General features: G+C 39.6%; 1 protein-coding gene across 1 annotated transcript; it reads left to right on the forward strand.

Annotated features, from left to right (window-relative positions):
* The first annotated feature begins 553 nt into the window (after positions 1-553).
* Positions 554-27172, forward strand: LOC149289269 (E3 SUMO-protein ligase RanBP2-like). Its single transcript, XM_089490910.1, has 29 exons — positions 554-625; positions 1153-1220; positions 1696-1807; positions 2363-2515; positions 2804-3031; positions 3281-3420; positions 3870-4062; positions 4177-4267; positions 4909-5118; positions 5293-5474; positions 6186-6361; positions 6455-6578; positions 6741-6902; positions 7187-7324; positions 7584-7730; positions 7990-8166; positions 8565-8648; positions 9060-9195; positions 9620-9714; positions 9884-13114; positions 13160-15170; positions 17960-18130; positions 18538-18630; positions 19867-20069; positions 25376-25553; positions 25974-26078; positions 26175-26320; positions 26545-26818; positions 27048-27172. The coding sequence occupies exons 1-29, from the start codon at positions 554-556 to the stop codon at positions 27170-27172; spliced, it is 9225 nt and encodes a 3074-aa protein (XP_089347036.1).
* Positions 27173-27267: the final 95 nt, after the last annotated feature.

A 27267-nucleotide genomic window follows, 5' to 3' on the forward strand; every position in this document is an offset into this window, starting at 1 on the left:
CAGTAGCCAGGAAAGAATAAAATCACAGCTAAACACGAGCAGCGCATAAATGTTCAAACGGCCATTGTCACGAAGGGTACAAAAAATAAAATCAGCCTTTGTCACGAATGGGTTAAACCCTCGATGTATTATGTGAATTCAAGGATACAAGCCATGGAGCTGTTTATTTAAAATGATTATATTGTTTATGTAAATTCACTCTGCACACTTTTAATACTATATGACTGGAATTTATTAAAATTGAAATTAAATAATATCCCTTGATACAGATGTGACGAATACCACTCGCGCCTGCGGCATAGATAACAGCGTCAGCATTAATCCCCACCGGCACGAGCTCAATACTACAGCGACAGTACGTCAGACGGAGGCTCCGCCTCTTCCCAGCGCTGTGAGGGGAGACGGAAGTTCCGTGAAAAGACGTCACTTCCTCAGAGCCGCAAGTCTGGATTGAGCGCGTTTCGGGAAGTTTTCGTTTGCTTTTCTTGGAAGCCGGGGCCGCGTGTCCTGTCACAGGCGTAACCGTGGAGTAATATTCGAAGATACCGGCACCATGAGGCGAAGTAAACCGGAGCTTCAGCAATATATAGAGTCCGTGCATAACAGCGCCGCATCCCCCCGGGAGGTACGGTGTCTGTTATTATGTCTTTTTGCTGGGCCGGAGTATATACCTTCAGGGTGTAAACTGCTTTTAGGGGACGTCACATTCGTCCCTAAACTCGGAATCGTTTCGCCTGTTGCATAAAACCTTAATCATCACGGCCTCGTGGGTAAATCTGGCCGGTTGTTATGTGTGACATTTAAACTGTCACGATTTCAGTGGCGCCCATCACTGAATGGTAAAACTCTTATGGCATGTGGGCCAGTAAAGGGGACGGTGAGAAATGTCAGTAAATAGCTATTTCACCGAAAACTTGTAGACACGTCTGGGGCTCGGTGTCATTGTTCTTTTGAGAATCGAAACTCATTGCCTGTCCCTAATGTATACATGTTTGTGTGTGTATTGAAAATCAGTGCTTGACGATTGTTGGGAATGCAGAATACTTTTATTTTATGCTTCCCAACCCCCCCAAAACAATAACACAAATGACAAAAAAATAAATAAAACTTAGTTGACATAAGTTGTTTTTTTTTTGTTTTTTTCCCCTCCAGAAATCATTGAAAGGATTCCTTATTGCAAAGCTCTACTATGAAGCTAAAGACTATGAACTAGCGAAAAGGTAAGCTTTCTTCTTTTAGTGTTCTGTGTTGCTTATAAGATAATTTAGGAACTGCAGACTTCAGATATATAATATATATATATATATAACGGGGGGCGGAATTGAGGCCCTCAATTATTTCATAGTCCAAATATCTAAATAGTCCTGAATGTTAGACTAAACTGTAACCTAGTTTACAATACTGATGAAATAGATAAAAATAGACAGCAATAAATACAATGGTGACATCATTCTACTTGCTGTTAACATAAATCTCTATTATTAAATGTCCAAACGGTGTTGTCCTAGTGTGGTTAATACTAATGAAAAACATGGGGATTCTGTGTATTAAATAGCTGGATAGTGCTATATAATACATTTTTACGGTTGATTATTATACATGCATGTATCAGTTTTGGTATAGTTCTGTTAGACAAGTAAAGCTACAAAAAAAACCTAAAAATTTGAGATTTACCGGGTATCTTTCCTTTTTCAGGAGTGTATCTTCATATATTAATGTTCAGGAAAGGGATCCCAAAGCACACAGATTCCTTGGACAACTTTTTGAAAATGAGGGCAATATTGAAAGAGCTGTTGGCTGTTACAAGGTATTTTCGTCTTCTGTATTTTTTCCCTATCTCAAACTGTGTGGATGTGAGATATATATATATATATATATATCAGTCGAAGAGTGGAATGCATGGAGTTTTGACTAGTTTTAGACTTTGGGTAAAAATTGTTCTCCAATATGTACTTTTTAAGGGGTGAAACGACATCTCTAACTTTCAGTTTACCTGATAGTTCCTTGCTTGCCTAGGCTTATCAAGGTCACAGGACAAGCACCTTGTAACAAGATTCTTGTAAAAGGGGGAAGATGGATATTTAGAAAAGGCTTATTTGTTAAATAATGTAATCCATGTTATGCTGGTCCAAGTAGAAACACCTGTGATCTTGCTACAAGGCTTCTTTAATTTTTACTTTTGTTTGTAAACTGAGCTCATGATATGTTCCCGTAATACTGAAATATCACGTTTCTGTTGTATGTGGTAGTGCAATCTATAATTTAGCATACCATAGTGTTTAGGGAAATGGCAAAATTGTCTCCGATTGGTTTTATTATTTTTGAGGTGCAACAATGTTTTTTTTTGTTTGTTTATCTGCAGCGGTCTTTGGAGCTTAACCCTACTCAAAAGGATCTCGTCCTCAAAATTGCAGAGTTGATTTGTAGAATCAGTGTCACAGATGGCAGGGCAGTATACTGGGTAGAAAAAGCATCTAAGCTCTTCCCTGGAAATCCAGTTGTTTATAGGCTTAAAGTAAGTTATCTTAATATTACTTTTGTCCTAACATGATCAAGCCTGGTTAGATGTGCCTAATCCACATGCCTACAGTTAGGCAAGGGTACTTTATTGACCTGGAACCAATCGAGTAAGGTTACTGAGTAAACGTGTAAAACTCAAACATCTGCAATGTACAATAATTGCATTGTGGCCCTGACTTTTTTATTGCTTAAGAATTAACATGCATTATATATTGAAATCAATGGTGTTCTATAAACACAAAATCAAGACTCAGACCAATCTATTGTTTGCCCTTTCTTGCAGGAACAGCTGCTAAATTCCCAAGGAGAAGTTGGCTGGAACCAGTTGCTTGATTTGATACAGTCAGAACTGTTTGCACGTCCTGATGATGTCCATGTGAATATCAGACTAGTTGAACTATTTCGATCAAATAAGAGGCTTGATGAAGCAGTTTCCCACTGCCTTAAACCAGAGAAGAGACCTTTGCGCTCTAATCTAGATTGGTGTTCCTGTGTTTTATCAGTCTTAAAGGTATTGGATTAAATATGGTTAAATATTTGTTATGATGAATAACTTAATGACATGAATAGATATATGGCATTGCAGAAAATAGTTGGGTATGTTTTGGGATTTGTGGTGGCTTTTTCAAAAAACACTATAGTTTAAAACATTCTTTATTTGGATTTGTGGTTCATATTACTGCTGGTACAATTGGTTATGTTGCATTTGATTATATACCTATTTTGCACAATTTTATATTATGTATCATTGTGCCTCTAGGAGTATCTGGCATCCCATCAAGGCTCTGATAAGAGCAAATGGAGAACAATTAACAAAGAACTGTTACTTGCTCATGCTGATGTGGTTGTTCTGACACTTTCAACGCGAGATGTTCAGGAAAGCAAAGAAGCGCTTGAAAGGTACATCAATTCCTTCTGCAACGCTTTCAGTCTTCAGTGTAAGCTTTTGTTCAGTTGGGAAAAACAGATACAAGTACATGTAATAGGCAGGCATGCTTGTTCAATTTCATATCTTTGTAAGGATGAGACCATCAAGTAGGTCCGTGGGTGTTCTGCACATCTCCACACCCAAGAAGTAATGGGAGAATGCAGCCAGGTAGTTTCTTTTTAGAAGTAACGGCTGTTTATCCGACTTATATTCTATTATGAAAACTAACAAATCCATTTATGAACTCTTTTTAAGAGAAGTTGTTCTGTACAAAAAGTCAGAATGTAAAAAGCAGGTGATCTAGCAATGCATAAATATGTTTTATGATGTATTTGATGATAAAATATGAGTGAGTTACATTTACAGTGCTGTGATAATCCTACTATTTGCACGGTTTTCCAATTATGTGTTTTTGCTTTAGTTTTGACCAGGCCCTGCTTGCAGTTAAACCTTTTGTGAATGGAGCGGATGACCTGTCTGGGACATTTATTGAAATGAGAGGGCACTACTACATGCATGCTGGAACCCAGCTTCTGAAAATGGCACAACATGGGGAAGTTAAATGGAAGCCATTGTTAGAACCTGCTCTTCTTTGTTACCTGCTAGCCTTCCAGGTATGTGGACATAATGTGCACATTTGATGATGTAAGATGTGGAGCGGATATCTATGCTTGCATGGTATCTTTATTTACTCCAATTTCACTGTTTGTTTGTTTTTTTTCTTCTAGGTTCCAAAGCCAAAAAGTAAATCGATTAAGGGAGAGGAAAATGGACAGAATATTCTGGAAAGTTTAGCTTGTGACCGTCAGAGTCAGTCTGGTAAATAATTGCTTTTGTATACTTGTATTACTGCTAAAATAATGAACTATCACCAATCTTTCTTCTACGCAGGCAACATAACCTAAAGTTACTGATAGGATATATGGGGGTGTGTGTAAGATTTATGTGCATACCGGTAACGTTCTCCGTAATGCTCTAGTGTGGTCATTCTTCAAGTACCCTATCTTACAAATGTAATGTAAACAGTGCACATTATATGTTAACATCCTGGTGCTACAAGATGGAGTGCTGACACAATTCACTGTAAATAAACCTCAGAGTCCCTTTAGATTTCTGCTTGGAAACTTGGAGCGGCTCTAACAAGCTGTTAGAATAGCTTGCTTTAGACTCTGGGCAGAGATAGCAAGTGACCCGGTAAATTTTTTGTTTTGGAGTTTGGCCAACAAATGAATAGATTTCAATTGCAAACCACCTGTAACTTTGTTAAGTCTCTGAAATGCCCCCATCGCGTAACCTTGTTCCCTTCATACACTTGCAGTCTTTTATTAAAGTTGGTTTGTTTTGTGTGTATATGATATATATTATGTCATTTTTATTTTCCTGCTATAATTTTGTATCTTGAAAAGGACCTTGGTTAATTGTTATGATTGATGACCATTGCCTGTATTTCTGTTTTATAGGACATTTGTTGCTGTTACTAAGCAATGGCAAAGATGAATTTCTAAGTGAAGTTATTGAAACATTTGCTAACAGAAGCGGTCAATCTATTTTGCTAAAGTTTTTGTTTGGGGACCATCTGACAATGGAGAACTCTTTCATGGGCAGTGATAATATATCAAACATTAGCAGCCAGCCACCTGATGTCAATGACCTAAATCGATTTGACCATGGTAAGTCTTGTAATGTCACTTGCTCTCATATATCGTTTCCAAATAATGGTTATCACATAGTTTTAACAGTCTGCACTTTGTTTTTTGTTGCATGTGCATTATTTAAAAAAAGCCTCTCCCAAATCCCCCTTTTTTTTTTTTTATTTATTTATTTTTTTCTTTTCCTTCCAATAGGTGCTGTACGAATGCACAGTGGTAGTCTTCAGCATCTGATATGGCTTGGGCTGCAGTGGTGTTTTACATTATCTTTGCCCGCTTTCCGCAAATGGCTTAAGCATCTTTTCCCTCGGCTGCCTCAGGAAACTTCAAGAATTGAATCAAATACTCCCGAATCACTTTGCATTCTTGATCTTGAGGTAAATTTTTAGTCGGACATGGGAGCAGGTAGGGGAGATTAGCTGCCTGGTTTGTCTTCTGGCACGTGATCTTAGAGATTACCGGTCGCTTCCTTTGCTTAGCTAGACATCGAGGCATTCAGCAACACCAAGAAAAAAACAATTTCAGGAAGCACTGTGGATGTTCTCTGGAGTGATCATATTTACCACAATGAAAGGCAGCATGCCTCTCACAAGATTGCATGGCCTTCTGCAGTTTAATTGTGCCATCCAGTTTCAAAATGTAAAGATAGATTCCCAAATACCTCATTCCTCTCCTGCTAGAAATATATATACACAGACCAAAACCCTTTATTGCCCCAAGAGTACAAAAATAAGAAAACAAAATTGGAGAATATAAGGGGGCATTTTATACACTTATAAAATAGCAATATTCTTCTTGTACTTACAGCCTTATAATTTGCTAAAAAAGCATTGTAGTAGTTTACGAGTTTAGAAATACCCAACTTATTTAGCAGGTGTTTTTCTTAGCCTTTGGAAATGAGTGAAGGATTTTTCAAATACATTGGTGTGGTCAAAATAGTGGTACCTAAAGAAAGCCCTTTTCCTAAAGAAAACAATATAATTTGTGTGGGTGCAGTAAATGAGAACAAAATTGTCATGAAGAGTCTTAAATTTCAAAAACCGGTCACAAGTTTCATTGTGGTGATGTTTGTTTTCTTTGGCCTCCAGGTTTTCTTACTGGGAGTCGTCTACACTAGTTATATTCAACTGCAAGATAATCTTAATACGTCAAATGACATACACCAACCTCGTTGCCTCCCTCTGCCAATTTGCAAACAGCTCTTTACAGACAGGCAGAAGTTGTGGTGGGATGCAGTTTACAGCCTTATTCACAAAAAAGCATTGTAAGTGTCTAGTCTTTTTGTGTGTTCTGTATAAAAGTGATCACTAATGTTCAAAGATGCCGTAATATGGGTTTGTTTTTTTTACACATTTAGGCCGGGTTCTTCAGCAAAACATCGTCTTGTGATACAACACGATCTTAATACCCTGAGAGCCTTAGAAAAGCATGGTCTGCAGCCTGCTGTTATTATACACTGGGCAAGAAGTCTTCTTACCACTGTGAGTGTTGGTTATCATGCAGTTTCTTACTTTGGTAGTTTGAAGAATGTTATTTCTAAATTATATTGGATAATGTCCTTTCCCATGGTTGTCTTAGAAGCGTGTTATTTTTGCTAGTGTATAGTCCTGTCTTATTTAACACATTTAATATTATCTGTGCAGGGAAATGGTCTCAATTCCTTTTATGACCAAAGGGAGTACATGGGACGCTGTGTTCACTACTGGAAGAAAGCGCTGCCACTCCTAGACCTTGTGAAGCAGAAAAAGAGCATCCCTGAACCAGTTGACCCTCTGTTCAAACATTTTCACAGCAAAGATATCAAGGTAGGATAATCTGAACAGATAACAGAGTGCTATTTACCTGGGCTTCAAAAGTTTTAAGATTAGTTTGGTTACTTGTATTCTTGAACAGGCATGTGCAGTTCATGTTTCAGCATAGCATTAACAGGGTTTTTTGTTTTTTTTTCCCTTCATACAACCTATAGTTATGCAGGTTATTTTATTAAAAAAAAAAAAAAAAAGACACTCGCCTTTTAACAACCATACTGGATGTCCAATGTGGAGTATTTACTGTAAAATTACATTACACGGTTTCTTTTCGTCCTTAGGTTTCTGAAGTAGCAGACCTGGACGACGAAGCTGCTATTGCTTTTGCAAAACTAAATTTTGTTGAAGGAAGAACAGATGATGCCATACAGGCATTTGAAGCTGTTAAGAATGTTGTTTCATACTGGAACCTTGCCTTGGTGCGTTCCTTAGCTGTCCGGTGATAGTTATTACTCATGTTCTAGGAATCATTTTTAAGTTGTCTGAAGTATGAAATACCAAATGCATTTTGGTGTGTAATGCTGGTTCAAATGAGAAGGCTCAAAGAAGTACATTAAGTTTGCTTTCTTTGTCGTGTGCTTATTCTAATTAAAGCGCTTAACTTTTTTCAGATTCTGGTTTGTTCCTTGTTAAGCATTGTTAGACCGTTGTAATTAAGTATACTTTGTTTTTGTTTAGGTATACCAGAGGAAAGCAGAGGAGATTGAAAATGATGGGCTGTCTTCTGAAGAACAGGGGGAATATTTGAACTGCATGCAGAAATGCAAGTCTTATTTATTAAAGACTCTCGAGGAATGCTCACAAGATCCATCTGTGGAAGCAAGGGTAATATACTAATTAATGCCGAACAACAAAAAACAGCGTCTGAATAGTTATAAAAATAATTTCATGTCATATCCTGGAAGAGTAATTTGTGAAAAGAACACTTTTCTTTGTAACTTATTTTTCCTGCTCATACTGCTACATTTAAAGATAAACCAAAGAACACTTTGAGGCTTGTCTAGTGGATTTCAATGGATATTAACATTTGTGTGTGTGTGTGTGTATATGTATATCTAATATTATTGTTTGTTTTTTTTTGTAGCTTCCTGTGCCATTAGAAGCAGTGAATGAAATGTTGGACGCAGTAAGACAAAGTCTTGGTGATCCTGAAGAACAAAGCCCAGACTTTAGACATCATTCCTTTGGGACTGCTTCTGGAATGAAACACTCTACACCATCTCCATCAAAGTTATCTGCTTCTCCTAGCAAAATAGCATCGGTATTGGTTGTTTTGGAAACTATAAGTCATTGTGGATATTAAGATTCTTTATCCTAGCAAATTTTAAGCCCTTTTATTCACCTTTGATGTAGTTATAGGCCTAAAATTATTATGCTGGATTTTGCAGGAAAACTATATACCTCATTTAAGAAATAACCAATCATACTCACTTGACTATCTTTCCATACCTTGGATAACGGAAGCATAATTTAATGATAAGATGGGGATGTGCATTCTGTTCTTAACTAAAGGAAAGACATGGTAGCAGTTTGTTAAAGTGCTCCTGGACTGTGAAGCCACTAAATTGTGCCTCTTTAATGGTCTGGTAGGATCATTTAAACTGATGAATGCCTTTGGTTGATCTCTATATTAACAACAATCTCTGCTTTGTTTGGCAGTTTTCATCGAAGACACCGCCACGCTGGGCTGAAGATCAAAAATCGATACTTGAGGATCTCTGTCATCAAGTTGAAGCCTTAAAAGTAAGGTTGCTTCACAGTGGTGTAAAAAAAATAAATTGCGCTTAATCCCTATAGTAGCTGACGTGCAGTTTAAAACATTGTGTCTTTAAAACACTGCATTGCATAAAGCTGTTTTGGTGCCTGCAGCAGGACAAACCGCTTTTGGTGTAGACTTGTTTTATAATGTATGCTTAGAGTTTCACTGTGTATATTCCTGTATTGGCATTCAGTGGGTTTGAGTTAAGTTAAAGAACAGGTGCATCACATATTCCAATTACAGTTGCTCAAGTAACTTTCATTTGCCATTGTGTTTAAACTTTCTCAGTGGTATGGCAAAAATGCTGGTAATGCTTAACTTGTGTGTGCTGTTTATTTCCCTCTCCCCCTGAAGTGTATATTTGATACATGTTTGTTTTAATTTGTGTTATATAGAAAGAAGTCCAGGACCTGAGACTGAATAGTTCTTTGAGCAATGTTTCTCATCGATGGCCGGCTGAAGGCTATGGTACTGAGACAGCTACTGATGGATACACAGGCCCCCAGAGTTTCTATGCAGTGCCACTAACAGGTCTTTTATATGACTATATGGAAACCTTGAACCCTTGGTGCGGTTAGAATACCAATTCTCTGGTTTTCTCATTTAGCACAGGGTTAACCAGCTGCAACTTTTATATTCGGCCATCATAGTCATAAGGCTGGCTTAGAATCATGGAAATTGTTTAACAGCTGCTGGGCTCTCGTCTCCCATGTCTGAGCTTGAACTTGTTCATCGCTTACTAATGGCACCCCAGATTAATATAATGTAGTTAATAGTGTGGAACAGTTAGAAATCTAATCTAATTCCTCAATCTAATCCTTTCTTCATTACAACAGTCTACCGTTCCATGTATTGGCAATACGACATATGTTTTGTAACTTTGAATACCTGAATGCTGCCTGCACAGCTCACTCATGTCTGCTTTGAATCTGATTTCTGCTCTCTATTTCTGCAGTCTCCACTACAGGACCTGCAGCCTACTATGGTCAGTCCTCGGCATACAATTCTCAGCATCTTCTTAGACCAGCTTCCAATGTTACACCTACTAAGGTAATTTGGGTCATTTCTCTTAAAATATACTTTTTTGTGTCAATTTGTAATAGGCTTTTATGTGTGGTGGAATGCTTGTGTATGTATGAAATGTAAAATAAGTGTTCAATTATTTGATATAGCAACATTACTTTGAGTTTTTAAGTAATACAGACCTTGTTTTCTCTAGACATCAATGTATGCAATGAACAGACTGACTCCTCAACAGCACATGTATGCATATCCACAACAAACACATACTCCTCCAGCTCCAAGCACAGCTACATGTGTGTTCCCTCCAGAAGTATATGGGCCACCCTTACGTTATGAAACTTCAGCAACCGGGATCATATCACCTCACAGTGAAGAATATTACAACTATGGGCTTCCTCAAGCTAGCACAAACCCACCCCTACCTGAACCAGGTTATTTCACTCAACCATCTCTTGTACTTCAGCCATCTAAGTCAGAAGGTACAAAAGGTATGGCACTTGGGAAAAATTGCTACGGCCCAACAATGGTAAACGAAGGACCTAAACCATCCAATTTCACTCCGATGCAGTCAACCCCAGCATCCACTTTCAAATTCAACTCTAACTTTAAGTCAAATGATGGAGATTTCACATTCTCTTCTTCTCATGGTGGGGCACCATCAAATGCCACGTTTCCTGACAGTGAGTGCCTGCTAAAGCTGTTGACATCTGATAAACAAGTTCTAGAACAAGGGAAGCAATCTAGTGATGAAGTTAAGAGTCTCTTCAGATTTGGTGATAGAGGCTTTTCAGCCAATATTAATTCTAGTCCTGGTCAGGAGAAGACTGCAACGAACTTCAGTCAAGGTGATGTTGTATTTGGTTTCCAGACTCCTGGAAGGTCAACATATGTGCCTCCAGGGTTTGGTACACAAGGAAAGGATGCTCACAATCAGAGTGTGGAGTCTGATGCAGGAAGTGAACAAGCAGCTGATGATGATGGACCACACTTTGAGCCAGTAGTACCATTACCAGAAAAGGTTGAAGTGAAAACTGGTGAAGAAGAGGAGGAAGAAATGTTCTGCAATAGAGCAAAGCTATTCCGCTTTGATGTAGATTCTAAAGAATGGAAAGAAAGAGGTATAGGAAACGTCAAGATTTTGAGACACAGAGTATCTGGCAAACTACGCCTTCTCATGAGACGAGAGCAAGTTTTAAAAATTTGCGCAAACCACTACATAAATTCAGATATGAAACTGATGCCAAATGCTACATGTGATAAGTCGTATGTATGGCACGCCTATGACTATGCCGATGAAATGCCAAAATATGAACAGCTTGCTATCCGCTTTAAAACAAAAGATGAAGCCTTGCACTTTAAAAAGAAGTTTGAAGACGCACAAAAACTCCTGGAAAATATTGAATCTAATTTAAGTGTGACTCCAGGAACAGACACCAAAAATTCTGGAAACACTGGGAGTGCAGGCTCTGTTAAGGACACTAAATCAAAAACGGCAACAGCACCTTTAGGCATGCTCACCTCTACTGTTGCATTAAACAAGGAAGCTAATGTTCCCCCAGCTTCCAAGTCTACTGCAACTTCTATAAGTAAAACACAGCCCACAGGATCAGACTTCACATTTAGTCTGAAGAATATTTCCTCCAACTCAGTAGGTCAGGCGATTAAAACACAAAGTACAAGTAACGGAACTGCACCTCCTGTTGTGTCAGCATCTGGCTTCAAGTTTGGTTCCAGTGAAGTCATCAGCAAAGCTCCCAGTAACAGCCTGGAAACCATGTTTGCTCGAAAAGCTGGTGAATGGGACTGCAATGTGTGTCTGGTTAGAAATAAAGAATCGGCTGTTACCTGCGCCTCCTGCCAGACTCCAAACCCAAATTCCAAATCTAGCACAAATGCTAATGCAACACAATCCAAGTTCACATTTGGCCTGGAAAACAATTCCTGTAAACCTGTAGGGCAGGCAGTCAAACCACAGAGTACAACTAATGCAACGGCACCTCCTGTTGTGTCAGCATCTGGCTTCAAGTTTGGCTCCAGTACAGTCATTGGCAAACCTAGTAGCAGCCTGGAAACCATGTTTGCACGCCAAGCTGGTGAATGGGACTGCAACGTGTGTCTGGTTAGAAATAAAGAATCGGCCGTTACCTGCGCCTCCTGCCAGACTCCAAACCCAAATCCCAAGTCTGGCACAACAGCTAATCCTCCACAATCCAGCTTCACGTTTGGCCTGGAAAATAACTCCTCTAAACTAGCAGGGCAGGCAATCAAACCACAGGGTACAACTAATGCAACTGCTCCTGCGGTTGTGACAGCATCTGGCTTCAAGTTTGGCTCCAGTACAATCATCAGCAAACCTCCTAGTAGCAGCCTGGAAACCATGTTTGCACGAAAGGCTGGTGAATGGGACTGCAACGTGTGTCTGGTTAGAAATAAAGAATCTGCAGGTACCTGCGCTTCATGCCAGAATCCAAACCCAAATTCCAAATCTGGCACAGCAGTTAATCCTCCGCAGCCCAACTTCGCATTAGGCATGGAAATGAATTCCTCTAAACCAGTAGGGCAGGAAATCAAACCACAGAGTACAACTAATGCAACGGCACCTCCTGTTGTGTCAGCATCTGGCTTCAAGTTTGGCTCCAGTACAGTCATTGGCAAACCTCCTAGTAGCAGCCTGGAAACCATGTTTGCACGAAAAGCTGGGGAATGGGACTGCAATGTGTGCCTGGTTAGAAATAAAGAATCTGCAGGTACCTGCGCCTCCTGCCAGACTCCAAACCCAAATTCCAAATCTAGCACAACAGCTAATCCTCAGCAGCCCAACTTTGCATTAGGCATGGAAATGAATTCTTCTAAACCAATAGGGCAGGAAATAAAACCACAGAGTACAACTAATGCAACAGCACCTGCTGTTGGGACATCTGGCTTCAGGTTTGGCTCCAGTACAGTCATTGGCAAATCTAGTAGCAGCCTGGAAACCATGTTTGCACGAAAAGCTGGTGAATGGGACTGCAATGTGTGTCTGGTTAGAAATAAAGAATCGGCAGGTACCTGCGCCTCCTGCCAGACTCCAAACCCAAATTCCAAATCAACTACTGCAACAGCACCTGCTGGCACAACATCTACTCCAACAGAGTCTAACTTCACATTTGGCTTGAAAAATAATTCCACTAAGCCTGAAGGGCAGGCTGCCACAGAGTTTAAATGCAATTTCCCTGGAAAAGATTTTAAGTTTGGCACTAGTGAAGTAAAATCTTCATCCTTCAGTTTCAAACCACCTGTTAATGAAGAAACAAAGCCTACACAGGAGAGCTTTGGTTTTTCAACGCCAGCCAACTCAAATTTCAAGTTTGGTCTTCTGGAATCAAGTAAGAATGAGCAGAAACCAAAAGAAACTACCGGTGGTCTAATAGGTGCCCTATTAAGTGATGTGAAGGTGCCTGTTGCTCCAACTCAAACTGGTACAGCGTCTGAGGAAACCAAACAGAAACAAAGTGGTGATATAATACTTGGTCAAGCTGTCAATAGCTTTTCCTTTGTGGATCTTGCAACTAATTCGGGCACTGAAGGTTTTGCATTTGGTAAAGCAGATCCCAATTTTAAAGGCTTTACAAGGGCAGGTGAAAAACTGTTTGTCTCTAGCAATAAGGGTGACCAAGGGAACACTTCCAATGATCAGGAGCCTGCAGAGGAACTTTACAACACTGATGATCGTGATGACATCCATTTTGAACCTGTTGTACAGCTTCCTGATAAAGTGGAACTTGTGACTGGAGAAGAAGATGAGAAGGTCCTCTATTCACAAAGAGTCAAATTATTCAGGTTTGATGCTGAAATAAGCCAGTGGAAAGAACGCGGTGTGGGTACGTTAAAGATACTTAAAAATGAAGTCAACGGAAAACTCCGAATACTCATGCGGAGAGAACAAGTGTTGAAAGTGTGCGCAAACCATTGGATAACAACCACCATGAACCTGAAACCGTTACTCGGCTCTGATCGAGCTTGGATGTGGATGGCTAACGACTTTTCTGACGGAGATGCAAAACTAGAGAACTTGGCAGCGAAGTTTAAAACTCCAGAGCAAGCTGAAGAGTTCAAAAGCAAATTTGAAGCATGTCAGCGTCTACTATTGGATATTCCTTTGCAAACACCGCATAAGCTTGTGGACACTGGAAGAACTGCCCGTTTGATACAAAAAGCTGAAGAGATGAAAAGTGGACTAAAAGACTTAAAAACATTCTTAACCGATCAGAAACCTTTAGATGAAGGGTGCGTAACTGGTGTAATGAAGAGTCCATCTGAGGCCACAAAGCCTTCATTTGACAAAGGAGAAGATGAAGATTCAGTGGGAGAAAGCTTAGATGATTCTGTGTATGGATCTCCATTGGCAGATAGCCCAGAGAAGAAAAATCTCTTTCGGTTTGGACAATCCGCCGCCGGCTTCAATTTTAGTTTCCAACCAGTTCCAAGCCCATCAAAGTCTCCAACCAAGTTAAACCAGAGCAGAGTGTCTGTGGGAACTGATGACGAGTCCGACCTCACCCAAGAAGAAGAGCGAGATGGACAGTATTTTGAACCAGTTGTTCCTTTGCCAGATTTGATTGAAGTCACCAGCGGTGAAGAAAACGAGCAGCCCCTTTTCTGCAACAGAGCTAAGCTATACAGGTTTGATAAAGAAACTAATCAGTGGAAAGAGAGGGGCATTGGTGACTTAAAGATATTACAGAACTATGACAGTAAAGCTGTCAGAGTGGTAATGAGGCGGGATCAAGTGTTAAAGTTATGTGCTAATCATCGCATTACAGCAGACATGAACTTACAGCCCATGAATGGTGCAGAAAGAGCCTGGGTGTGGACCGCGCATGACTTTGCCGAGGGAGAGGGCAAAGTTGAATTTTTTGCTGTTCGTTTCAAGCTTCAAGAAGCTGCAGACCTCTTCAAAGAAGTGTTCGAGGATGCAAAACAAGCCCCCTCTAAAGAAAGTTTGCTCACTCCTCGGTCTTCCCATACTTCAACGCCAAAGGCATCGCCATGTGGAAAAGCTGCAGTGGCCCTTTTTGAAGAAGCCACAAGAGAGAGAACGGACCAACAATCTGCAGATGATGTTGACTCCCAGGCAGAATGTAGCGTGTCAAGTTCATCAGAGCAGTCCTCAAAAGTTGTGGTCTCCCCACCTAAGTTTGTATTTGGGTCTGAAGCAGTAAAAAATATATTTGGTACTGAGAAGCCGAAGCCCTTTACATTTGGAAACACAGCAAGCACAGGATCGCTGTTTGGTTTCAGCTTTAATTCATCGATGACTGAGAATGGTGAACAGAAGCAAGCTCCACAACTTGCAGCAAGTCCTGAAGAACCCACACAAACTGGGGGTGTACAGGAAACATCCACTGCAAAGGCCACCCATAGCACTGTACAAAACCCTACAGTATCCTCCTCATCATCACTGACGGGGCTATCGACATTAACGCAGTCTATGCCTGCAAGAGGTGAGCTATCCTAGTATTCCTCTTTAATTTTCATTTGTACATAATTTATGGGAATGTAATATGTAAACAAGCATGTTGGCTCTTCGTTAGAAGCTTTACTAGGGATAGAAATATTGTGATCCTACACTACCAAAGCCTATTGTTTAGCTTATAAGCAAATTCTCAAAATGAACATTTCTATAAAGCGACATGCATAACGCAGATTTTTGCTACCAATAGTTTTTTGGTTTTTTTTTTTTTTTTGGTGTAATTGTTTGTGGCCATGCAGTTTAAGCGACTATTTTATATTGGGAAAGTAGCATAGCAATTCTGTGTTCTGAGGCTCGGCTTTATCCACCGTGCCCCCTCCAGAAATGTGAGCAATGACTTGAGGAATAATTTATATAAACGCTGAACAGTAATGTGATTACTTCTTCCATGATATAAGAATAGGGTACGTTACTGGTACATGTACTTTGCATATATGTTAATTGGCACACCATGGCACAGGGTTTGTTTCATTGACTGAACTGCAGATCGTGGGGTTGGGAAGTGACCTCTGCTTGAAGCTTCCTTTGCCTCTCTAAGCATTTGTCATTGAATGGCGGCTGGAGTGTATAATTATATTTCAGTTCTCTCTCATAAATCCGCAATAGCTTTCTTCCAAGTAGATGGATGTGGATCTCCTGTTGTGGTTGGTTGTGACCACGTTCAGTGCCCCAACAAAAACTTCTCCTAGATGCCACCGTAGCCTAACTAATGAGGTGGTGATGTAGCATTGAGTGTATAAAGCAAATCTGCATTTTTTTTTTTATATTTTTTTTTTTAATCCTAAAACTTCAATTTTATTTTCCATATGACAACAGACCGTTGTAAATCAAGTTGTCGGTGTCTTTTGATTTGTTTTGTAGGATTTAATTTTAGTCTTTTTAAATCTAATCCTGCTGCCTTTTGGACGTGCGCATCTCCCTCAAACCTTGAAGGTATTTAGATGCAGCGTGCAGTGCTGGCACTTGGCTGAGCAGACACTCACCCTCGGCGCGTTCGAGCTGTTTGGGAAACATTTGTGAAAATGTAACATGCATGCTCCGCACTGCAGCTGCACAGTTTTTTGGGTTTTTTTTTTTTTTATTTTTTTTTCTTTACTAAAATACTTGCGGTTGCTTAGTAACTGGTAGAGTTCTATGATTTGGAATTCTTCCGGGTCGTGTCTGTCTTGTTTTTATAGGAAAACTGTTTGTTTATTTTAACAACTAAAGAACGTGCTACATAGTAGAGCTCTGCGCGGGACTGCTTTTTGAATCCCGCTCCCTCAATGTGGGTGTTCCGCTCCCGCCACATTTGTGGCCAATCACGCCCGCCTCCTTACCTGATGTCCCGCAAGGCTGCCCTCGAGTTGTTCCCTCACAGCGTCTCTTCTCTTGCTCTGCCCAGGAACAAGGCGGAGCCACAGGAAGTGATGTCACATCACGTGACCCCGCCTTGTTCATGGGCGGAGCAAGATAGGAGACATTGTAATGGAGCAGCGAGAAGGCATCCTTGCGGGACTGCGCGGGATTACTGGGACCCGCAGGTACAGTGCCTGACCGCCCGCTCCCGCCCGCAGCCCCAGAAAGACCGCCCGCAGCCCCAGAAAGACCGCCCGCAAGTTTTTTGGCGGGTCCCGTGGGACCCGCCTCCCAATGCAGTCCTCTACTATATAGCACCGATGGTACAACACCATTTAAGGGAAACCAATAGTTATTACATTTTATATTACCTTTAAACATTAATGGGAGTGCTTTAGTGTAACTTAATTTACTTCGAACTGAGATTTATTTTAAATAAGTAAACTGGTCCTCTTATCTCATGTAATCTCGTCTACAGTTCTTTTCTAGTGAATAAATGCTGTTGTATTTTGTGTTTTTAAACAGCTTTCGTTGGTCCACTACCTCTGGCCAAACTTTGCATAGTAAATGGGTAGCTCCTTGGCATTCATTGATAGCCGACATTATTAAGCCAAAAGACCTACAGAAGTGTTGCAGTGCTATCAATGCTGCAGGGGGTTCTGGGTAGGCAAATTCAAACAAGGTTAACAATGATCCCCCTTTTCTGCCTCTATCTACTTTATACATGGATCCCTTTAGAACAAATGTCTGCTGTACTAGACGGCCTTAAAACAAACCCCAGAAAGAGGTACAATAGCCAGATCACAACTCGGGGATCTCTGTTTCGTCCTTAATGGATGGGACTCATCAGAATTGGGTTGTGATACTTACTGGCTCTAAGGCTTTATACAAATCAAACTAGGCGTCTCATTCATTGATCAGAAATTGCTTGGTTACACTTGCTTTATGCACCTGCAGTGTCTAATTTCTGGATTTAAGGCTGTCTATCGGGCAGCGGACCTTGGGGTTCAAGTCTTAAAATGCTTCTTGTGCTTGCACTTGGTTTAGTTAATCTTGCTAAAATACTAATCTCCTCCTTTTCCCGGTCTCTTTCCTCATATTTCCAAAGTATGCTGTATTGAACGTTTAAAGGCATATAAAATGCGAACAGAAATATGGTTTCCTGTTGATAGTTTACCCCCCCCCCTCTATTGCCTGGTTAGCTTGAATTTTTTTATAGGACTTTTAATTGCAGTCATACAACTGGCAAAGGGTAGAAATCTTCAACTTTTTTATTTTTTTTTAATTTCTTTGGGATAACGCTGGTCATTACTTTGTAACATTAACTTCATAGTATACTTAACCCATCTGTTGCTATAGGCTCCTACTTAAGGTTGGTCGGTGTCTATTTTTTCTTTCAATGCCTCTTGTGTGTTTCTTCAGCCAACAACGTCGGTGCTTCTGAGACAGGGACCTCCCCTGAAGTAATATTTGTGTATGAGCGGACTCCCACGCCAGAGCAGAAAGCTCTGGCAGAAAGGCTACTGCTTCCACACACCTTCTTCTGCTACAAGAACAAGCCGGGCTACATCAGCGATGAGAGTGACATTGATGGTAATTACTTTAAATGTCTAGTTTAACCGTTCAGAGATGTATTCGCTAAAGGAAGTCGGGAGCAGCGTTGTAGTAGAAACTACAAGGCCATCTATGGTAGATTTATCCATAAAGGTGTGCTAGCCCTCTGCAATGTATAGTTCAATGTTTTAAGGCGACTGACGAAATCTCACTGATTTTCACTATGTATTTTACTGGCCCAAGCTCTTCTTGCAACAGCTCACTGGGATTGGTCCTACGTGAGCTATAGTGATAATGCTTTGAAACGCATCTCTCCTGGAATAGTTTCTTGCCAATGCCCTGTTTAGTAAGTAGCGTGTAACGCAGAGCTCGCATTTGATGTGGAAGCTTCCTGCTTGAATTTGTGTTGACATTCAAAAAAGTAACACGCCATTTTTCTTATTTAGATGAGGACTTTGAGACTGCTGTTAAGAAACTCAATGGACGGCTTTATCCAGAGACTTCAGAAGGCAAGGCAGCTCTACAGATGACTGAGTCAGGTACTGATTATGGCTGAGTAAATGTACTTTGATATACAATTGTGCAGTCACGCAGTCTGGAATATCAAAATTTAATTGGGAGGGCTTCTGTTGATGGCTGTACTTATGTTACCTCTTTAGTTTATAATCCCTATTAGCCAATTTTTCCCCTTCTTAAAAGACATAACTTTAACTTTGTTTTCATGAAACAAAGCAAAATGTTAAATCTACCTCTTTTAAGAAGGGGAAAATTGGCTACCAGGGACTATAAACTAAACACATGAAATATACATATGTGTGCCGTCCCTAAGCAGAAATAGAAGTCAATATTTGGTGTACTATTGCTGCTTAGGGAGTGGATGTTTATATGTATATATGAATGTATGTACATGAAATTGTACTGTAGATATTGGTGCCTAATTTTAAATTGTATACTGTGCATTAGCATTACCAGATTTGTCATCAAATACTGGATGAATTGATTTTGGCCGAGCTTTAGCTGTTGGACAGATGACCTTACATTTGACTCTGGAATACTTTGGTAAACAGAGGAGTTCATGGTCGACTCATGCATTCAAATTTCCAGGTCCTGTGGCAGCAAAACAAAGCCCAAGCCATCACCCCTCCACCACCATGTATGACAGCTGGTATGTGTTTGGCAAAAATCAAACACCGCATATCGACACAAACGTGGCGCTGTGCATTATGGCATTGCAATATGGCGTGGTCTCGTCTGCCCAAAGGATGTTTCAAAATGTGGTTTGTAACTTTGCAAACCTAAGCAGGACTGCCATGTTATTTTTTAGAGAGAAGAGACTTCTTCCTGGCAATAGTTCCAAACAAACCATACTTATTCAGTCTTTCTCTAATTGCACTGTCCTGAACCTTAACATGCTGAGGCCTGTAGCATCTGAGATGGAAATGTTTTCCAATTTCTCTGAGCATTGCACGATCTGACGTTGGGGTAAAATTGCTGGGACGTCCACAGCTGGAAGATTGGCAACTGTCTTGAATATTTTACAAGTTTTTAATCTTTCTCGCTGTAAAATGGACTTTAAATTGTTTGGAAATGGCTTTATAAATCGTGCAACTCTAACATGTCATGTGGTATTAATTTGAGGTTGTATTTACCTAATTTTTAGACCTGCTAAAGGACATATGCCCTGATATGTAAAACCATAGAACGCAGAGGGTGTACTTTTTTTTCACACGACTGTGTATTTATATACTTAATTTTTTTTATTTTTTACATTCAAGGCTCCAGCCATCAATCTACCACTGAGACTGAGGAAGTATGTGAGATTGTTTGGGAGAAGAAACCTACCCCTGAACAGAAGGCTAAAGCAGACAGCCTAATGTTGCCTCCAACCTTTTTCTGTGGCGTTACCGGTGAAACAGATGATGAAAAGGAAAACTCTGAAGACTTCGTGTCGGCTGTTAGGAATGTTAAAAAGGCTGAAGTAAGCAGAGCACTTCTCAGCACTTCTCTTAGTCCCTTGCCGAGGGAGCCTTTCGGGTCATATGCGGAGAGGCTGTACATGCTGGCCGTGTGCAGCATTTTGAAAGAGTTCACAGGAGAGATCCTCGGCTCCATCGCTTCCCTATTCGGAAATAGCAATGAATAAATTTCTGTCATTTAAATATCTGGGCTAACCCTTTTAAAGTTGTTTTAGTTTGTTCTAAAGCTTTTATTTAACATTGTTATGGCTTTTGGACAAAAATTGCACTAAGCCACAAATAGAAAATGTGGACCCTAGTGTTGTCAACAGGACATTCTAAAGGGTGCTTTCACTTTAGAGAAGCAAGATTCTATAAAGAGCCCAAATTCGCATTTCCAATCAAACAAAGTTTAAATACCAGTAAGAGGGGGAAAAAAGCAAGCAAGCAAGTATAGTATGTAACCATTTTGGTGCTTTAAAACCCTGGAGTGTTACTGTACTCCTGGGGTGTCCAACATTTTTTTTTCTTTTTTGTGCAACCTGTTAAATTATTTTTTCCCTTCCCTTTGAATTATGGTACCAAAAGAAATCTATTCTCGAAAGAACAATATATAATTTATAACTTAATATGAAAAAAGGGAAAATATGATTATATATTTTAAACTCGCAAATATCGGGTAAGGTAGTGTGGGAAATAGCCTCAAAAGGGTTTAAGCGATGGGAATGTACTGGGTTGTACACTCCTAAATCATGATTTGGGGCTAGTTAAAGTAAGACTAATCTCTATTTCTTGTAATTTATGGTATAGGTTAATAAACGGCAAACCACCCAGGCACTAAAGAGTAAAACCATCTGAAAACTGAGAAGGCTCCTTAACGATTATAACTGGGTAGGGCAGCCCCAACCAGCTTCCATCTTTGTGCTTGGACCTTGCTTTTCCTCTATGCTGAAAGCAGTTTCTAGTTTGTTTTTGGTTTATGTATATTGAAATATTTATTGTGGACTACTCATGTATATAGTTGTTTGCGTTAAAATTCTTAGCCAGTACAGGTGAGAATACTTGAAGTATCTGTGACTTTAGTGTCGGTAGTGTACATTTCTTTTGTATTTGCGTTTAGTTGGTGAAGTTGTGCTGTCGTGTGCCAAAGTAGGTTTGTATGCAGATTGCTGATTTGTGCGTTTAGTGGTTTGCACTTGAGCGGTTAAATATTTTTTATTTAATTTTTTTTTTTAACGAAAGCAGTATTTTTGTGTGTCGACGTATGTTTGTCATATATACAGATGGTAACTGAAGGAATTATGTGCGTCTTAAATTTTTTTACTCTTTGTCAACGGTTCTGGTGCGATAAACACAAGTTGCTTTCGTGAGCTTTGTTTCTGAGCAGGAAACCCTCCATAACTAATGAAACTGCACGAGGCCTTGGAAAATCTCAACATCTTTCTTTTCTATAGTCTGTATTAAGCTCTGACTACTTAGTTTTTACCTTTTAGTGCCCTGTGGATTCCAATGGGAAGTGATTCCTGTGCATTTTATACATTATCCTGTGCGTTATCATGCAAATCAATGTATTCATTTCTTCACTATGCTGCATGTCTGCTCATTTTCCAATTCCATGAAATTCAGTGTCCATTGAAGTAAAATCTGTCGTTTCTGAGAATTACTTTGTAACCGGGCGTGTTCCTGTTAATAAGATTGTTTTGGCTATATCCCTGCTATTACTGTATTTGCTTGAATATAAGACGTCTAATATTAGAGGTCTGACTATAAGGCATATCTGGGAGGCAGAGTGGCATATGAGGAGGTATAAGGCATATCTGGGGGGCAGGTTGGCAAATAAAAGGAAATAAAAACTTTTTTTTTCCGCAATCATAGTTTTAATTAAATCTGAAAAGCTTACATGTTAATTAATATTTACTAGTAAACCTTTTCCTATAGGGCAGTCAGGCTTTCTTTTATGTCTTAAATTAATAATAACATCTTGGGGGTCATCTTATAATCAAGTGAATATGGTATGTTTTCTTCAGCATAATTATATGCTTTAATATAAAAATTACCGTGTGTTTGTTTATAGCTATAATTTTGGACCCCTGTTAGAATATTAACAGGGCTATAATGTTTTACATTTTTGCATTGTTTTCATTACTGAATGTATTCAGATTGACTCACATCCTGGTCATCACTTATTAAATACGTGAGATTAAATACCCAATTTATACGTTACAAACATATCAATAAGATCAATAACCTAACAAAACAATAGCAAAAATCCCATATTAACAGGACATGTTAATAGGTAATCTGAAATCAAATGTAATATATTTAACAAATGGAATAATTCAGTTGCGTCGGTTATCATATTTGGGACGTACGGAGGGGGGATCCGTCCCAGGTGAGCCTCAAAATACCATTCAGTAAAACATATATTTTGGCTTGCAATGGACCTTCATGAAAGGTCTACAGTTCATACTTGCTTTGCTCTTCCTAATGCATATTTGCAGTCTCACAGTACTTCCAGGTATAGATTCTCTAGACCTCAGCGTGTCTTAGTTTGTATGATGCGAAGCTGCTGGTACCCAAATCATTCAAAGATAGGCTTTTCTTTCACGGCGCACTTGTGTCGAGTTAACGAAGAATGCTGGTATTTCAAGGCGTCGCATGTTGTGTTGAATGTTAGTTCCCAGACCATTCTCCAGTATTGTTACGTATTAAATAAGCAGACTCGTGATGTGATACCAGAAAGACTTTTAATAAACCTTTTATTCCTTAAAATAGAAACTGTGCCCCAAAAAGTTCCCAAAACTAAATGTTGGTCAAATATTAATCCTAAATAAAATATCACTTTTTTCCCCTGTTTTTATAGGCAATTCCACAAACGGCTTTAATCTCGCATACATACATATACATTATCTGGACCCCTGGTTCCTTTTTTTTTTTATTTTTTATAATTGGCTTCTGATTTCAGCTTTGCTAGATGGCTTCTGCAAAAAGGAATTTGACAACTCTTCACATTTACTTCTAAATATTAACAAGTAACCGGCAACATTATGCTTCTCCATTTTAAATTGATGTTTAATGAAACAGATTGCCTACTTTGCAGCCCTCCCCAATAAATATAATGTTGAAGGGTCATATGAATACTAGTCTTCAACTTGGAAAACATTTGCCCGCTTTCTATCTGTCCAATAGATTATAACTAACCAAGGTGGCCTCAATAATATATTACTTAGATGAAGTTACCAGCTGGACTGCTATTCTGCCAAATGTATCTTTTTGAAAGTCAGTTGATTGCTAACAATTCCTCCGATTTGCCGCTGTTCACATCTCGTCACGGCCCCATTGTGTTGGATTCAAAAGCAAAGCTTGCTGGCCAAATAGCTTTTTATAAGCTCAGTGGATCCCTACGGATCCCTGAACTGGTGGAGAAAATGAAGCGAGTGAACTAGATGCAGCTGTTCCAATTGAGCTAGCCGTGGAAAGCTACACCCCACATGTCTATCGTTGCAAAGCTGTTTTGGAAAGTTGACTCGTTTCGATGTACGTTATCTGATTTTGGTAGGGCAGTGGGAATTGAGACTCCTAGCAACCGGCAAATAATTGAACTAAAAAATCACATCCAAAGTACTGTAAAATCATATATAGAATACATTTTCCTTCTCTTAGGACATTTACTACACATGCATACATACTATGTACAATATTTTAGCATTGCGTTTGTAAACAAACTGCTTATAGTAACATACGCCAAGATTTTATAGCAAATGGCTGAAAGACCTTTAATGTTTCACGTTCGGCTATGTACTTTCAGCCTTTTTTCCCCATTTGTTTTTTGGTACCCGATGCAGTGTATCTTTACTAAATGGCTACCCTTAATTCCATATGTTTATAAAGGTAGAATTGGGAGTTGAGTGAATTATCCGAATAAGCACATTTTTCAGTTTATGTAATGATGGGGTGGGGGTTATCCTTCCATGGAGGGGCTGGTGGCTCCATTATCTAGAAGGACATTCTTGGAAGAAGGAGACCATAGCCAAACACAAATACATCACAAGCGTTGGCAGAAATAAAAAAACCAGCGTCTATATACATTTTCATTATACGGATGGCGTGTGTGCGTGCTTTTGTGTAAGGCAGCTTCCCATCCTCCGCTCTTCTCAGAACACCCCTGAGATGTTCTATATATTCTCATTTAAATGCCACGTCACTTTGGGAAACGGAAGTGACTGGTGCAGTAGTCGTCGTCGTCTTGTGCTTCTCATCATGCACAATTTGATTTTGTTGGTTATCCCCGTGCCGTTGTGTAAAATATGGGATTTGCTTTAGACATATATAATATATATATCTTTGTAATGTTTAAAAGATCTTACCTTTGTTAGTGCATTGGCTGTTGTCTTGCTCTGTGAATAGAAATGCTCCTGAATAGGATTGTTGTCCTGGAGCTGAAGACTTGGGTGGGCTGTCCTGTGGGGGGACGTGCGAGCAGCTGCTTACTATTGTCGCACCTCCCTCTAGCCCAATTTACTTAATTCTACCAACATCGCTTGGGGAGGGACAAGCAGGGGAAGCCGCTGAACATACTACCTCATATTGGGCTTGTCTCAAAACTGGTCCTTCGTTGGTTGGCCTTTGGGTTTTGGTGCACGTTTGCACCTGTGCTCGGCACGAACTGCCCGTATCGGTTAAATGTCTGCATTGTGGTCTTTGTAGTTGAGTAATATAATGGCCATTGCCTAGCACTGGTCAAAAGTACTGAGGCTCAAGGCATTGAGATTGGTAGTGTGATGTGTCCTTCAACATTCAGTATTATGGATTTGAAGCATTATAGCATTACCTAGTCCCTGAAATGCATACATAAGAGCACAGGTTAATGTTTCTTTTTTTCTTTTTTGGTATTGAGCATTAGTCTTTCATTTTATCTGCTATGTATTGGTACTTTTTTTTTTTTTTTCTCGTATAGCTTTAGATTGGATAATTGTTCGGAGAGCCCAGCTCATGATTGCGTGTGCGTAACCAGATTTAGTGGAGTCTGCTTTCAAATTGTTCTGAACGTCCAGTTTAGAGTAATGCAGTGCAACACTGAGGATAAAGTCCGTTTTGGTTATTCCTATAACATCCCTATATCTGGAGCTTGTCGCTTCAGGCAGTAATGATAATTTGGGGATAGTCCTTTCTCAAACACCACTTATGTCCCATAGTCTTTTCCTGCGGAGATTCAGGCTGGGACGTTCTTGGCTGTGTATTTTTTTAAACTACCAGGTAGTAGTATAACTGCATGAGAATCTGAGGAAGCTGTCTGTGTGCTTCTAAAATGGTATATTCTTTTCCCTAGGAACTCAAGCAAGAAGCTAAAATAAGTAGTACATGTGGTGTGGAGGGTGAGAGGGCAGATGTCTCTTCGCGTCCCACCAAACATGTAGAGAAACCAGATTCCACCACAGGAGGTGCTGCAGAACCTGTGGACTTATCATCTAAAGTTGAAAATGTCAAGCCGGACTCAACCAGCAAAGGTAGGAATTGTACACGTTTTTGTTTTTTCATTTGCATTTTTTATCTCTGTGTAGAAAAGGCTTAAAGGAGACCAATTCAAATTGCATGTATTCTTTAAAAAAAAAAAATTGTGTGGGGATTAAGTTACATTTTTGTTGTATTGTTGGGAGCAGAATTCCCAGGTGTTAACAAGCAGCCCTTAGGTTCGTACAATTTAGGATGATAGATCTAAGATAATAGAAGCCGGTGTAGACCCATTGCTGTTGGGTTTCATTTAAATGTTAACTACTTCTTGTTGAGCGTTGGCATGGGAGATCTGTTTGTGGTGACCGATGTATCCACTTTTTCTGTGTGGCACACAGATTTGTACAATTTAACACAGCAGTTAATGAAAGGTCAATGCTGCTTATTTAAAATCCTTAACTTTTTTTTGTATATAGGATTTGGTGAGATTAAATTTTCCTTCGGACTCAACTCTGGCTCAGGTTTGTCCTTTGCAGACCTGGCCTCTAACAATTCTGGGGACTTTGCCTTTGGCGCTAAAGGTAGGTTTATGAGATATTTAGCATATTTACCACCTTTACCGTTTTTGCCGCAGCAACGTGTATATCTAACACACTGACAATTTCTTTGATTTGCAGATACAAATTTCCAGTGGGCTAACACTGGGGCAGCCGTGTTCGGCTCTGTTGCACAAAGCCATAAGGGAGAGAATGAGGGTGACGGTAATGAAGAGGTGGTGCACAGTGATGAAGTATACTTCGAGCCCATTGTGTCTTTGCCAGAGGTTAGTGCATTTTAACAGACTTGACTACATGGATATTCATCTCTAATTTTAAAAGGAAAGATGCTTTAATAGATTAATAACTATATGCATTCCACACATCTGGTGTGACATGTTTGTGTCTGCCTTGTATTTTAATAGAAGCCCCCACCCCTCCCCTGAAAATATTGCCTGTACATTGATTGTGTGTGGCATTTAATCATCATAATCTTGTTTTTGCAATTAAGGTGGAAGTAAAGTCAGGAGAAGAAGAGGAGGAGATTCTGTTTAAGGAAAGAGCAAAGCTGTACCGTTGGGATAGAAATGTCAGTCAGTGGAAAGAGCGAGGAGTGGGAGAGATAAAGATTCTCTTCCACAATGAAAAGAAATATTACCGTGTTCTGATGAGGAGAGATCAAGTGCTGAAAGTTTGTGCCAACCATGTGATCTCAAAAGCCATAAAGCTCAGTCCCTTAAATACAACAAACAACGCTCTAGTCTGGACTGTTACTGACTACTCTGGTAACTTTATTTATTTATTTATTTTTTTTCTAGCATTCACTATCTCAGCAAGGGACTATTAAATTGTTCACAATAAGTCTAAGTGAGTTTTTATAACCTGTGTTGGAACAATCAATCAGACATACTGCTAATGTAGCAAATATTTTATATCAATTTTTACCAAGTGATTTCTACTGTGTATCATTGTGATGAGAATGTAAATGCTCAATAATCTTCAATTTGTTTGCAGAAGGCGAAGGGAAAGTTGAACAATTTGCAGCCAGGTTCAAAACCCAAGAGTTGGCAGATTCTTTCCAGAGGAAGTTTGAGGAGTGCCAGCAGAACTTGCCGGAAGAGAAGGAAGAGTCGTCTTGATTGCCACAACACAAACATTGAAAGCAGAGGCTTGCTGTCTTGTCACAAGCTTATTTGTCGATTATCTGTCTTATGTTTTGACTGAATTTACAGTG

This window comes from Sceloporus occidentalis, unplaced genomic scaffold, assembly GCF_023333645.1.
Source record: "Sceloporus occidentalis isolate IW3139 unplaced genomic scaffold, rSceOcc1.0.p SCAF_47, whole genome shotgun sequence".
In the NCBI taxonomy this organism is placed as follows: Eukaryota; Metazoa; Chordata; class Lepidosauria; order Squamata; family Phrynosomatidae; genus Sceloporus; species Sceloporus occidentalis.